The sequence below is a fragment of the Hypanus sabinus genome, chromosome 6 (genome assembly GCF_030144855.1).
Source record: "Hypanus sabinus isolate sHypSab1 chromosome 6, sHypSab1.hap1, whole genome shotgun sequence".
In the NCBI taxonomy this organism is placed as follows: Eukaryota; Metazoa; Chordata; class Chondrichthyes; order Myliobatiformes; family Dasyatidae; genus Hypanus; species Hypanus sabinus.
The window spans coordinates 58,926,484-58,942,063 of NC_082711.1; the positions used below are offsets into that span (position 1 = coordinate 58,926,484).

The window sequence follows — 15,580 nt, forward strand, 5'->3', positions numbered from 1 at the left end:
ACCCCTTCCTCCAAAACACACACACACACCTTCTTCGCACTCATTCCCTCTCATCTTAAATATCTTCCCTCTGATATTCGACGTTTCAACCCCAGGAAAAAGAAAAACTGTCTGGTCATCTCTACCTCCCCCAGAGAAAGCAACCCAAATTTGTCCAACCTCACCTTATGACACATGCTCTCTAAAAGAGGGAAGGAACATCATATTAATCTGCACTCTCTCCAAAGCCGCCTTCTTATCACTCTCTCCATCCTTCTTATAAGGAGTAGAGCAGAACTGAATGCCATACGCTAAATTAATTATGTAGAATAAAAAAGGGAAATAAATTATGCAATAGAATTGAAAAAATATAATCCCATTTCATAACTTGCAAAAAAAATGTGCAAAAGTAGAGTCTTCTACTTTGAAATCCTGTGTTTTGATTATTAGAAAAGTCTTTTCCATCCTCTATATTCAGTGGGCTTTTAAACAAGTTAGTAATAAGATCAGGCCAGGTACTATCCCTGGGATATTATTAATTTATTAATAAATTATTTCCAAAAGTCTATGTTGTGAAAGAGACAGACTTCACACATCACCCAGTTTTCAAAGACAGCAACCCACAGAGGACTTCATTCACTATAAATTGAAGAAATACAGCTTGCTAATTGTTTTTAAATTCTAGCCATAATGAATGATTGCTCAAGTCCCCTATGGTAACAAAATAACAAAAAAAAACATGATAATGGTACCTCTGTTATTGCCTTGTAAATGTTCAGCTCGGCACACTGATGTAAATGTATGTCACTCATATATAGAAATTCAAAATCAAGCATCATTTTATCAATTCCATATACTAAACAATAAGATACAGTTTTAAAAATGCCTCCTGTCTCAAGCTCCTGGGGTCTAATGTCACTATGGGTTTCCCTAACAGCTCAAGTTTCATCCCACATCTCAACCACTTACTCAGAAGGCTAACTGACCAGAAGGTAAATTAACCTTTGGCAGAGGTAAATGAAATTAAAGGGGAATTAAAAGGATAGATGGGGAATAAAATGAGGGAGAAACAGATTGATGGGACGGGTGTTAGAGCATGAATTCTGTGGGCCAAATGATCTCCTCTCCAGTGGTGTAATAAGTATGAGAAATTTACAGTGTCTGCTAACAGGAAGAATAAAGGAAAGGACCAGGATATCAGGGACATGGAAACACTGCCTGCAACTACCCCCACAGTCATCAACTGACCTACGAGGTGAATTAACAAAAGAATCTTAACGAAGACAGCAATCAGATTCAGAGAATCTAAAGTAATTGTTTTCATGTATCACACTCAATGTAATTATGCAGAAAACAAGTGAACTGATTCTGACTTCTACATTTCCATTAACAGCAAAACAAAGATGCAGTGTAGCTCGAGGAGCCAATTAATATTCAGTAACTATACTAGCAGATAATTAGATTAATTCAGCCATGCAAATTTTGCCAAATGTTTGTAAATCTACTCCTTGATGAAGTAACAAACTGTTTGTAATTGGCAGCATATAATGCCATTAAATAAAATAAAACAAAGTTAAAGGCAATTTAGTCCTACAACAAAACTAAGCTTCGTCCAGAGTATAACTTCAAATTAATTGGTCAAAAGTTCAGACAATGTTTCCACCATTGATAGAAAACTAGTAAATGAAAAAGTTAAGCACTTTATTATGTTATTTTAACTCTGATCCTTTAATTCTTAGCTACAAAACATAAAAAGTTATGTACAAGTAACCGTCAGTCACTGCAGCTCCCCAGCACACAGACAACAAGCAGCAAACTGGTGGCCAGATAGACGCATGCCAGACCTAATGCACAGAACAAACAGGAGAGTGGTTCATTCTGAAGCAGGAGATCTCCACTATCCTAAATGAATCCTCCACTACTGAAATTTGTTTTGACAACTCAAGCATGCCAGCAGGTACTCAGAGAGATTTCTTCTTGAAGGACAAGGCTTGTTCTGGCACTATTCCTTTTCCTCAACTATATAGCATAACATGTTCACCAAATGTCTCACTGCCAATATTGGAGTTACTTTCGTCCAGCAAGCTATCTTCAGTTGATTCACACAAAGTGTGTGGTCTTCACAGGTCAGCAGCAAGCACCAGCAACTAGCCAAAAACTGCAAATTCAAGGCCACTTCTATATCATTCAGTTTCTAAACCTTTGTTAATTCATCCCCTCACTTCTGCTGATTAGGTCTTTGCCCACATTGCAGCCAAGCTGTCATTGTTAGCATATATTTAAAAAAAATCAAATAGTGGTGGGAACATTCAGCAAGTCGGGCAGCAACTGTGGCAATGGAAAGAACTGATGTTTCAGGTTTGGGCACTTTCAAAATTATTCTGAGGTTCCCACAACTGAAACAACAGTTTCTCTTTCCACTGATGGCTGCTTGACTTGCAGAGGGCTTCCAGCATTCTGCTTTCATTTCAGATTTCCACATTTGGAGATTTTTTTAAAAATTTCCATCTTCAAGCACTACACAAGACAACAGAACCACTCATTGCAACTTTGGTAACCTGTTTTTAATGATGATGTCTAGTGTCTACTGGGCCTGAACACCTCCCTCTGCAACTGGATCCCAGACTTCCTGACTGGGAGACCTCAGTCAGTCCAGATCAGAGGCAGCATCTCCAACACCATCACACTGAGCTCGGGAGCTCCCCAGGGCTGTGTGCTCAGTCCACTGCTGTTCACTCTGCTGACCCACGACTGTGCTGCAACACACAGCTTGAACCATGTCACCAAGTTCGCTGATGACACGACCGTAGTGGGTCTCATCAGCAAGGACGACGAGTCAGCTTACAGAGAGGAGGTGCAGCGGCTAACAGACTGATGCAGAGCCAACAACCTGTCTCTGAATGTGAACAAAACAAAAGAGATGGTTGTTGACTTCAGGAGGGCACAGAGCGACCACTCCCCGCTGAACAACGACAGCACCTCAGTAGAGATCATAAAGAGCACCAAATTTCTTGGTGTCCAACTGACGGAGAATCTCACCTGTTCCCTCAACACCAGCTCCATAGCAAAGAAAGCCCAGCAGCATCTCTACTTTCTGCGAAGGCGGAGAAAAGTCCATCTCCCACCTCCTATCCTCATCACATTCTACAGGGGTTGTATTGAGAGCATCCTGAGCAGCTGCATCACTGCCTGGTTCAGAAATTGCACCATCTCAGATTGCAAGACCCTGCAGTGGATAGTGAGGTCAGCTGAGAAGATCATCGGGGTCTCTCTTCCCGCCATCATGGACATTTACACTACACGCTGCATCCGCAAAGGAAACAGCACTATGAAGGACCCCATGCACCCCTCATACAATCTCGTCTCCCTCCTGCCGTCTGGGAAAAGGCTCCGAAGCATTCAGGCTCTCACGGCCAGACTATATAACAGTTTCTTCCCCCAAGCTATCAGACTCCTCAATACCCGAAGCCTGGACTGACACCTTGCCCTATCATCCTGTTTATTATTTATTGTAATGCCTGCACTGTTTTTGTGCACTTTATGTAGTCCTGTGTAGGGCTGTAGTCTAGTGTAACTTTCTCTGTGTTGTTTTTTTATGTAGTTCAGTCTAGTTTTTGTACTGTGTCATCTAACACCATGGTCCTGAAAAACGCTGTCTCATTTTTACTGTGTACTGTACCAGCAGTTATGGTCGAAATGACAATAAAAGTGACTTGACTTGACTACTGTGTGGAATTTGAACACTCTCTGTCTGACTATATGGGTTATATCTGGATGTTTCAATGTCCTACCACAATCTAAAGACATGGTTTTACTGGTTAATTACCCACTATATATTGCCCCTCTTGTAGCTGGGGAGTAGAATTATTGGGAGAAAAGATTACAGAGAAAATTAGTAGGAGGGTGGGGTGGCTTTGGGAGCCAGCAAAGACTTGAAGAACCCAACAGCATCTTGCTGGGTTTTAAGTGTAACGTGCTGTAAGGATTCACTGCTAATGTAATGGCTTCTCTGTAAGGTTTCACTGCTGAGGTAACGGTTTCTCTGTAGCAGCAATGTTTGGGTTATGGCTGGAGATAACAGGACTGTGGGATGCATGTTAGCCAGTCAGAGGTTGTTGTTCTGTCTTGTGAATCTGGAAGGACGTTTTTTCGCAGTTTTGGTTGAGGAGAGATGAAGAGGGAAGACACGTATGAAGAGAGCCGGTAATCCACTGGACGGAGTGGACTGGGATCTGAGGGTCCAAAGGTCGGCGACACTTGGAGGAGACCAACGGTGGAAGAATGACTACTGAGTGAGCTCCAACGTGAACTTTCGACTTTCCCTTGAATTGGGCCTTGTTTTATTTTCATTACTAACCTTAGATTCAGATTAAGATTCATAAAGTTCAATCATTTAATTGTATACGGTGTACTGTCTGATGTTCTGCGTTATGGGTTTGTAACTGTGGTTACAACTGTAACTGGGAAACATGATTTCCCAGTTTTTGGTGGGGCCAAAGGATGTTTCCCCTAGACAAACACGAGCTGGGCGAGCCTGAGGGTTACATGAGGAAAGAGGGAAATAATGTATAATAATGACCCTAACTATTTCACCCAAGTTGGAAGGTGGTGGCTTCAGATCTAACCAATCGACTAGTTCATAAAGCCAAAGTTCTTGAGTACAACTGAAGTGCTGCAATATTAACAAGTAGTTACCTTGGACAGGGCATAAACCAGAGAACTCACCTGCCTGCTCATGTAGATTTAAAACACTTTTCAAAGAACAGCTGAAGATGTCTTAGCATTTCAATCAACATTTATCCATTAACCCACATTGCACAGTAAGTTATACTGGCAATTTATCTGTTTATGCAATACTACAATTAATTGTAGGCAAATATACAATGACTGCAACTTTACACAAGAAAGCTCATGGGTTTCAAGCACTGACAGCATCTAATAGACATAAAAAGGCTGGTAGAAATGCAATGACTCTCCCACTCATTATCTACATTCTTCAGTTCAAATCTCTATAGAATGCTTTCTGTAAGGCAGACATGAAAGTTTTCATAGCAGCATTAAAAGAAAAATAAGAAAACTTTTCCTCAATGTCCTGCCGAAATTTATCTCTCAATAATCTTTACTATATGAATTACTTCATCAGCGACAAAGTTTAATAACGAACAGCTGCAGCCCCAACATAGATCCTGTTGGCCGGATACCCAAATATTACGCCTGATCTCAGTTACTCTTCACTGAACGGCTTCCTTGTCGAGTTAGAATCAAAACCAGCTTTATTATCACTGACATGTTACGAAATCTGGTGTTTTGCTGCAGCAGTACAGTGTAATACATAAAAATTACTACAAGTTACAAAAATAAATAAATAGCACAAAAGACAAGTAACAATGGACTATTCAGAAACTTGATGGCAGAGGGGGGAAAAGTTGTTCCTAAAATGTTAAGTGTGCATTTTCAGGCTCTTGATCCTCTGCCAGGAGGGTAGCAATGAGAAGAGGATATGTACTAAGAGGTGAGGGTCCTTAATGATGGATGCCACCTTCTTGAAGTTCCGCCTTTTGAAGGTGTTCTTGACGGCAAGGAAGGTTGTGCCCATGACAGCACTGGCCGAGTCTACAACCCTCCATCGTCTCCTGTAGTCCATACCAGGCTGTGATGGGACCAGTCAGAATGCTCTCCCTCATTTAGCAACTTTCTTTTGTAAACTTCCACTTTATCTAATATCTTCTTAGAAATAGACCTAATTAATTAATTAAATGTTCTCTTGACATCTGTACAATGCCCATCGATATTCCCCTAGCCACCATCAAATAAAAGTTAACCGGTTGATCTTTACAAATCCATTTTCATTTGAACATTTTCAGTATTCTACATTCAACTGATGTCCTGGCAACAGCTGTTGAGCTACCATTACGCAATTCCATCTCTCTAAACTTTACTTTCCATATGACTTCCATTATTTTTGAATTTTTCTTTGCCAAAAAAAAGGGGACCAAATTCCTAAGGTAAGTTTTGATTTTATTTACGGCATACAAGGAACGCTTTGTAATGCCAGCAACTGGGGTTTAATTCCTGCCACTATTTGTAAGGAGTTTCTACATCCTCTCTGTGACGACTTGGGTCTCCTTGGGGTGCTCTGGCTTCCTCCCATGTTCCAAAGACATACGGGTGAGGGTTAGTAAATGGTAGGTATGCTACATGGGCACCAAAAGCGTGATGACAGTTACAGGCTGCTCTCAGCATTGGACGGCAGTGATCGGTGACACACGACAGGTTTCACTTTATTCTCGATGTACATGTAACAAATAAAGCTAATTTAATCTTTATTCCTTTTATCTTTCATCTTCTTTTAAAGATATGGTGAAAACTATCTGGTCCTATAGATTTGTCATTCTTTAATGTCAATTTTTTGTTTAATACTGGTAAGGTGTACCTTTAATTAATACTCTGAACAAAATTGCTGCTTTTCCACTTTCACTATTTCTATCATCTCTTTAAGAGAATACCACTGATAAATTTTGCCAATTTGTATCATTTTGCATGAATTCAATTACAATTGATTATGATTGTTAGTTAAACAACACACATAAAATGCTGGTGGAACACAGCAGGCCACGCAGCATCTAAAAGGAGAAGCACTATTGACATTTCAGGCCGAGACCCTTCATCAGGACTAACTGAAAGGAGAGGTACTAAGAGATTTGAAAGTAGTGGGGGGAGAGGGAAGTGCGAAATGATAGGAGAAGAACGGAGGGGGTGGGATGAAGCTAAGAGCTGGAAAGGTGATTGGCGAAAGTGATACAGAGCTGGAGAAGGGAAAGGATCATGGGACGGGAGGCCTCGGGAGAAAGAAAGGGGGAGGAGGGAGCACCAGAGGGAGATGGAGAACAGGCAGAGTGATGGGCAGAGAGACAGAAAAAAAAACAAACAACTAAATATGTCAGAGATGGAGTAAGAAGGGGTATTATTATTATTAGTTTGTTAGTTATACCTGCTTCAGTACTTTTTGTTGAGTTCAAGATCTCCTATCCACTTAGTATTCCAGGATATTTTACTACATCGAATACTCCCAAATACTCAGGAAATTCACACTTCTGGCTGTGAGCACGATTGTTTAACCCATGTACTATGTTTATGACAAGATCCCTTCTAAACACTTTCTCGACTGCACTCTTGTCCAATCACATTAACATATTCAAGAAGAGTTGTTACTAAACACTCATAATGGCGGCTTAAATCTTTATCAATTTATCATGTCCTGATAGTACTTTTCCACTGTCTGCTTATTGTTGATAATATTCACTTAAGATTTAATTCTTAATCACTGCTACTCCTTTCCCTTAACCATCTTTCCTATGGATTTGTTAACGTGGTATATTTAGTTCCCAGTCATGACCCTCTCAATCATCTCCAAGAAGTGGCGATCAGATCACAAATGTATTTTCATTTCTTACTTTTCAAGATAATTTGTCAAATGTATATCAAACCATACAGTGAAATGTGTCATTTGCATTATCAACCATTACACGGGGGGGGGGGTGTGCTGGGGGCAGCCCACCAGTGCTGCCATGCATTCCGGAGCCAACGAAACTTGTACACAAAGCTCAGCAGAACAACACAGAACACAACAAGCAACAAAAAAAAAACCCAGCAAAAACGAGCCCCGTTCTTCCCTCCCATCCACACACATACACAGTCCTTTAACGCCAGAACAGGTCTCCAGTGGACAAAGACTTAGGCCTGCAAGTACCAGGCTCCCACCTCCCCAGTGAACTCGCGGAGATTTGCAAACTCTGTTCTGGCCAATGGGCCTCAACTTCCCTTTTTCAGATTCATCCTTAGGCCCTGATCCTCGACATCGATCCCAAGGCATGCAGAACACCGGGCCTGAACTCCAGACTCACAGGTGGTGGAACCCTAAATACTAGTCCTTGAGCTCTGGTCTCACCAATTTGTGAGCCCAAGGATCAGTGGAACTCATTCCTCCTGGTCACGTGGAACTCTGACTCTAGGATCCGCCAACAATTTGCTGCTCTGAGTGGCCCATGCACTCTCTGCTCCAACCATGGATGTCCCACACCCGCATCACCGGTCTCTGAATGCAGAAACTTACACTCTGGCCTGACCGCTAATTCTAATTCCCCCAATTCTCCCAAATACCTGTTCCTAAACCCTAATATGACCCCAAACTTCCTGCTCTGTCCTCAAAGCCATCCTTACAAACCTATAAAACAACTAAACGTTTAAAAAATAACTGAATATGAGCTGCAACTTAACACAGGTCATAGCTTGGAGCCATCTTAGAAAAAAACTTGTTTTGGATATAATGAGCACTCACTAATATCACAATTCCACACTTCCCTGTCCACTCTAATATTTTACTCAATCATTTCTTATTTCTGTTTTCTAGTTATGTTGCATAATACCTTTTCTCTCTACAGTAATGCAGACTATTGGTACACTCTTTTCGCTTGTAAAATGCTATCCACACAATAGTCACAACTCACCAAAATTCTTACCCACCTCAACATTACTCATGTTAAACTGTTTCAACTAGCTTACATAACCTGATAGGAACCACTTTTAGATCCATTTTAATCTCACACATTTCCCTTGCTCGAGAATAGGAGCTGGTGCTCCACAAAATGTAATTCCACCCAGTGCAACCCCCAATGACTTTTCCACTCCTCTTCCTTTAGTTGAACTTTTATCTCCTTATTCCACTTAACCCTTCATCCACATTTCACATTTTTATTAACACATAAATTCACAGAACTTCTTTCTAAAGCATCCTTTGAAATTTTTCCAATTATTACTGCAGCTGTTTGAAAAATATAGCTCTTGTACTAAGTTATTGCAAGACACCCATATTGTCAGGAGTTAAATATGTACACAGTGGCCACTTTATTAGGTACACCCGCTCATTAATTCCAATATCTAACCAGCCAATCATGGTCAAGAGGTTGAGTTTGTTCTTCAGACTAAACATCAGAATGGGGAAGACATGTGATACAAGTGACTTTGACCATGGAATAATTGTTGATACCAGGCAAGGTGGTTTGCGCATCTCAGAAACTGATAAATCTCAAGGGATTTTCATACACAAATCTCTAGAATTTATAGAGAATGATATGAAAAACAAAAAAAAAATCCAGTAAGCAGCAGTTCTATGAGTGAAAATGCCTTGACATTGACAGGTCAGAGGAATGGCCTGATTGGTTCAAGCTGAAAGGAAGCCAGCAATAATTCAAAAACCATGTGTTTCAATAGTGGTGTGCTGGAGAGCATCTCTGAGCACACAAGATGTCAAACCCTGAAGTGGACAGGCTACAGCAGCGAAGGCCATGAGCTTACACTCAGTGGCTGTGCTATTAAATACAGGAGGTACCTGATAAAGAGGCTACTGAGTGTATTTGAAGACTCAATGAGTCCACTCTGCTATTCTGACCTAATCTGGATGAATGGGCACCTGTGCCTTTTACAGAATGTAACTGACTTTCATGGGGCTGGAAAGCACAAAAAAGGTGATTGTGTCCCTATATACATACACTGCAAGCATTCAACCACAAATCAAATTAACTTATTCTCAATATCTTTGTCACTGTGTTACCCCAACCAAACATTATAAACAGTGAGATTGTTTCAATTGCAAAATCAATATTAATATTTATACATTGTATTTGATTTCCAAGGTAATAACATGAAGCAGCAAATGTGATCATTATTATTGGGTGGGATACCAGTTGGTAGTATGGACCATTTATTCAGAGACACAAGTTTGAATTCCAATGGGGATAATGATTTCAAGTAATTACATAAATCTGAATTGAATTGACTTGACTTTATTTCTTGCATCCTTCACACACGAGTAAAAATCTTTGTTATGTCTCCATCTAAATGTGCAATGATAGTAATTTATAATAAATAGAACTGTCAATGTAGTATAGAGTACATTCAAGTCAGTGTGAGTTCATCAGTCTGATGCCCTGGTGGAAGAAACTGTCCCGGAGCCTGTTGGTCCTGGCTTTTATGCTGCAGTACTACTCCCTGGATGGTAGCAGCTGGAATAGATTGTGGTTGGGATGGCTTGGATCCCCAATGAGCCCTACAGGCCCTTTTTATACACCTGTCCTTGTAAACATCCTGAATCATGGGAAGTTCACAACTACAGATGTACTGGGCTGTCCGCACCACTCTCTGCAAAGTCCTGCGATTAAAGGAGGTACAGTTCCCATACCAGGCAGTGATGCAGCCAGTCAGGATGCTCTCAATTATGCCCCTGTAGAAAGTTTCAGAATAAACTAAAAAGCAAGCCAGTCTCAGAAATGGTAACCATTAACCCTCAGGATTGGCATGAATACTCATCTGGTTCACTAATGTCTCTCAAGAAGATAAATATGCTATCCTTGCCTGTTGATCAGGATGATTTCAGACCTACCAATATTTGGTTCTTAACTGCTTCCTCAAATCAGGCACAACTAAGGATAAACAATAAATGGTGGCATTTCCTTTAGTATTCATAACACAAGGAAGAAAATGTAAATTACAAGCTTAAACGGCAAACCAGCCCACTATATTAGCAAATGTTTTCATGAGGCTTGGGGTTTGAAAGTAGAGAACATAAAATATGGTGTGCATTGAAATCAATGGGAGAGTTAAAGTGCGCTGTCATTGCATGCTATTGTCTAGACCACATCACAACCCAACCACCAGCAGAATCAGAACCACTCCCAAACCTCCCATGGTCTAAGTTTCTGCCATTACTAAAACATGTTTCACACTTGTCAATATTGTCATAGGTCAATGTTTGTAACATCATGCATTTCTTCGTAAAGAAAATTTTTTAAAAAACACAAAATCTGGTTAACCAGAAAATTTGGGAGACAATCTCATTCCATCCAAACAAGGAGATTTCGGATGTGACTCTGATAGAGGTTGCAGATTCTGACTGCTCTCTACTGTCCATGCTCGATTACTTGTATGAGCACTGAAAAAAGGATGCAGTTGAAGATAAATTATTCATAAATGATATTATTGTCCATATTTTGAACACGAAGTAAAAGAAAATCTGGAGACGCTGCAAATCCAAGCACCACTCACAAAATGCTGGGGGAGCTCAGCAGGCCAGGCAGCATCTATGGAAAAGAGTAGTTGACATTCCGTCTAATCACAAGCAAAAGGAAATCTGCAGATGCTGAAAATGCTGGATACTTTCTTTTGCTTGTGGTTCCTCCAGGATTTTGTGTGTTGCTTGGATTTCCAGCATCTGCAGATTTTCTTTTGCTTGTGATTGGATTAAACATCAACTACACACTTTTCCATGGATGCTGCCTAGCCTGCTGAGCTCCTCCAGCATTGTGTTTGAAAACAGTGTTTAATGTTTCCATAATTTGTAAATGCTCAGTTCCAGCCATATGCAGTGAAACACAAGACATTGCAAACATAGTAACATAAAATGGAAATTCTTAATGAAGTTTTGCCATTCATGAATTACTGATTTTGCATATCCCTGGAAGTCAAAGGGAAGGGTGCATGTGTAGTACTTGTTGACTTTATGTTCACACCCAAAAGGGAAAAGGGTAGAGTGAATTTCTGCATGAGATGATTCTATGGCAAGAGTGGATTTATCTCCATGGCCACTTATAATCATGGAGCAGCTAAATTACCTTGCTTGACATTCAACTCGATCCACTCCCAGCAATAGTTCACTTGGGTACTGCATAACAGAAAACACAACAGGCTACTTGAGATTATTATCTCCTAAATATATAAACTCTAAGAAGGCAAAACTCAATGACATCCAAATCAGAATCAAGTTTAATATCACTGGCATATGTTGTGAAATTTGTTGTTTTGCCACAACTGTACATTGCAATACGTAATAAAAATGAACTATAAATGACAGTAAATATATTTTTAAAAATTAAATTAGTACAAAATAAGAGCAAAAAATATAGTGAGGTAGTGTATATGGGTTCATTGTCCATTTAGAAATCTGATGGCGGAGGGGAAGAAGTTGTTCCTAAAGCATTGAGTGTGTCTTCAGGCTCTTGTACCTCCTCCTTGTAGCAATGAGAACAGGATAAGTCCCAAGTGATGGGGGTCCTTAATGATGGATGCTGCCTCGCCTTTTGAAGATGTCCTAGATGCCAGGGAGGTTAGCACCTACAATGGAACTGGCTGAGTTCACAACTTCTAGCAGCTTTTTTAAATCCAGTGAAAACTTAGATCTGACCTTTGTCATCATTATTAATGCTATAATATTCTACACTTTATTATATATATCTGAGATTCTGGCAAGTCCTGATGCATGTTTTCCAAATTTTGGAAGGGTACCCTCAATCACTAACCATTCAAAACAGCTGAACAAAGGAGATAACCAACTGTAATATTACAACTTAAGGAACTGCATTTAAAGTATCTTTGTAGAATATAAGGTAGGGCACACCAGCTCCCAATAGTTTGAAGACTGTATCTGAACATGTATTTTTGATAAATAAACTACATGATCATAACTGATTCTGTGTCTGTAAATTTCCATATTTCCATTCTGATAGAATCTGCAGAAGGCACGATATACAGACGATGCGATTTCAAGAGCTTCTATCAGAACGCAGGAAACCGTGCCATCCTCGGTTATCCAGGCTATAAAATTTTACTTTTCAGATGTATTACACTGTCAGTCTCCAACGACCGAAAGCAAGACGCAAAATACAGCAACTTCAAAGGTTTACCAATGTCATTTGTACACGAACAACGGAATTACGAAGCAGAGGCCACTCGGCCCCTCGTGCTTATTCCACCATCCATTAAGATCAGCCATAACCTTCTTTATTTAACGCACGGTGTATTTTTAATGGAAGTGCTTGTTTTGAAACCCCCCCCCCCCCATCATCTTTATGGCGATGTAAGTGATCCCTATCGTTAAAAATTCACAGCAGAATAAAATAAGAATTATTTTTAGTTTTTAAAAAAAATCAGTGTTAGAAGAACAGGAATCGAACGTGTTAATAAGCATATCACAACCTTAAAAAACCGAAGGTGCTAAAACGGCGGAGGGGGTGGGTCTCTGTCCGCGATGACTTCCAGTTAACCGGAGGGTGAACTGCGGCTGAGATTCCCAGCTAACGTCCTCCCAACAGCAACGTGCTCATTTTAAATCCGATGCACAAAACGCACCAAAAACACCGCGCTGTGGTTGCGCTGCTCACTTGGATGTCCCGATTTCGAATTACATCCACTGCACTGAAGGATTATTATTTTGAAAAAAACACACACACACACACACGCCCTAACATAAACGAATGATACGTTATTGGTGGTGGTGGGGAGGGGAAAACAAGAGGAATCGATCGTAACCGATGACTCTCTGCAACACCCTGACCTCTCGCATCTCAACAACTTTAAATAATAGACCCCGACGCTTTTCCCCTCCTTCCCCATTCGAGAAAAGCCATTGGAGCTGCGGTTCCCGAGAGCAGGGCTCGCTGGCGATCCTCATTGTTTCCTCCTGCCGCCGCGTCCCGGGGCTTTTTGTTCAAATGACAATAACAGGTCCGGCCGGAAAATCCTCAGGCACCTCCATCGCCAAAACACCACCAGACACACATACACACCACCCCTCCTCACGAAGGACACCACCCTGGTCCCCCTCACCACAGTCGTCGCCTCTTACCTTGTGCACGCCGCTCGTGGAGGGTTTTCGTGACCGCTTTCCACACATGGCAACCGAGGAGGCAAAGCAGGAGGGCGGCGGAGCGCGAAAAGCGGCTCATCCTTCTGTCAGCAGGAGGAGACGGGCGCCAATGCCGAGGGGCCGCCCATATTTAACGCCACCGCCCCTGGACGGCGTTTGCCTGCCTCGCTGCTTCCTTCCTTCTCTCTTCCTCCTCCTCCTCCTTCTCCACCACAGCTCCAGCTGCCGTCTTCACTGCTTTCCAACCTCAATCCGTCTGGATTCAGCTTCCCCGGCGCTTTAACTCCCTCCCTTCCCCTCCCCTCCCCAGAGAGGCGCGACCAGAGGCAGCGGCTGGAGCTGCGGCGCCACCCGCTGCTCCCGCTTCACTCTGCACTCGTCTGACGCGCCGAGGCAGCAGGAGAAGGGGCCAGCTCCCGACTGAGGACCGCTCCAAACAATGCAGGAGATCGCTTTGGCCTTGCTAATGTATCAGTCCCAGTCCATGCCTATTCCTATTCGTGCCCCCCCCCCCATCTGCTTTTGCGAAAGTTATCACTGAACCTGTTCCCCTCCTGTTGAGACAGTGCGTTCTGGGTCATTGCATCTCGCTGTATGGTCGGTTTTACACAAGGAAATCGGATTATTTGGAGCGGGATTTTTGAACGGATCTCTTACGCGATAAAGATGAACTTCTCAATTTTCCTCGTCATGGCCCTTGCACTCAATTTGTCTGACTGCACTACATTCTCTCTGTAACTGTAATAATATATTTTACATTTGTTTTGTAAAACCTCAATGGAATGATTTAGATTAAAGCAAACCAAAGCATTTTACTATATCTTGATGCATGTAACAACAATAAACCGATTACCCAAGGAGAACATGGGTTATCACCAAAACTGGGAATTGGATAGGTATCTTGACACCTGTCCGGACCGTTTGAGAGGTGTGGCCATGTAGGACAGGAGGCAGGACTTAATCTTCTTCAATCCAACAATCCTTAAGGGCCCTTAAGATACTGTGCCTGGTTTCGATGTCTGACACGATCTAATCTCCAGGGCCTGGGTTCAATTCTGGTTCTATATCTGAGGAACCCGGCTGCTGGCTACAGATCCGATTCCATTACATGAAAGGACTGTCACTGTATAACACTGGGATACAGGAGCTTGTAGACATGGATCACCAGTTAGCATTAACCGCAATTTCAAAAAGTTCGTTAAAAGAGCTAGTAAAGGCAGAATGAAACATGATATCCTGTAAATTACTTTTCTACAGATTGTATTTATTAGAGTCAGGCGCAAATATGTGAAGGACAAACATCTCCAAAAAACTGCCAGATAAAGCTGCTATTGCAAAGTGCAGTGGACGTGAAGGAAATGTGCCTAGTCCCATGATTTAAAGAAGTGGAAAATGTTTGCTCTCCAAAAGGAAGATGAAAGGTGAGAACAGGAATAAAACAGGTTGCTTCTCCGTACTTTTGTCAGAATGGCCAAGAACAGGGCCATTAGAGCTAACCACTGAGTATAATGGTACAGACTTTGACCTGCAGCATTTTCAAATTAAGATTTATTTGGATGATGGACGAAGCAAAATATGCATCCTTTGTTCCCACCAATGTAAGAAGGGCTTGTGGCTGGAGTGTTGGATATAATCAGATTTGGGATTCTGAGTACCAATGGGTTTAATATATTGAATACATATACCCAATATAGAAAAACTTATCCCCTCTAATACAAAACAGAAGGGATTCTGCAGGTCAAGCAGCATCTGTGGAAATTACATCTATGGAAAAGTTGACTTTTCAGATTGAAGAAGGGGGACGGAGAGAAGGACACGATAGAACATGATAAGTTAAGCTTGGTGGATGGGAAAAGAAAGGGCTGGAGAAGAAGGAATCTGATAGGAGATGAGAGTGTACCATGG

General features: G+C 41.5%; 1 protein-coding gene across 1 annotated transcript in view; it reads right to left on the reverse strand.

Annotated features, from left to right (window-relative positions):
• Window positions 1-13,957, reverse strand: part of fam171a1 (family with sequence similarity 171 member A1) — a 170,105-nt gene extending 156,148 nt beyond the window's left edge. Inside the window, exon 1 of the mRNA XM_059972235.1 lies at window positions 13,655-13,957. Within this exon, the coding sequence (XP_059828218.1) occupies window positions 13,655-13,754 (100 nt within the window). The 5' untranslated portion in view covers window positions 13,755-13,957. The remainder of the gene's footprint in view (window positions 1-13,654) is intronic.
• Between the last annotated feature and the right edge of the window lie 1,623 nt (window positions 13,958-15,580).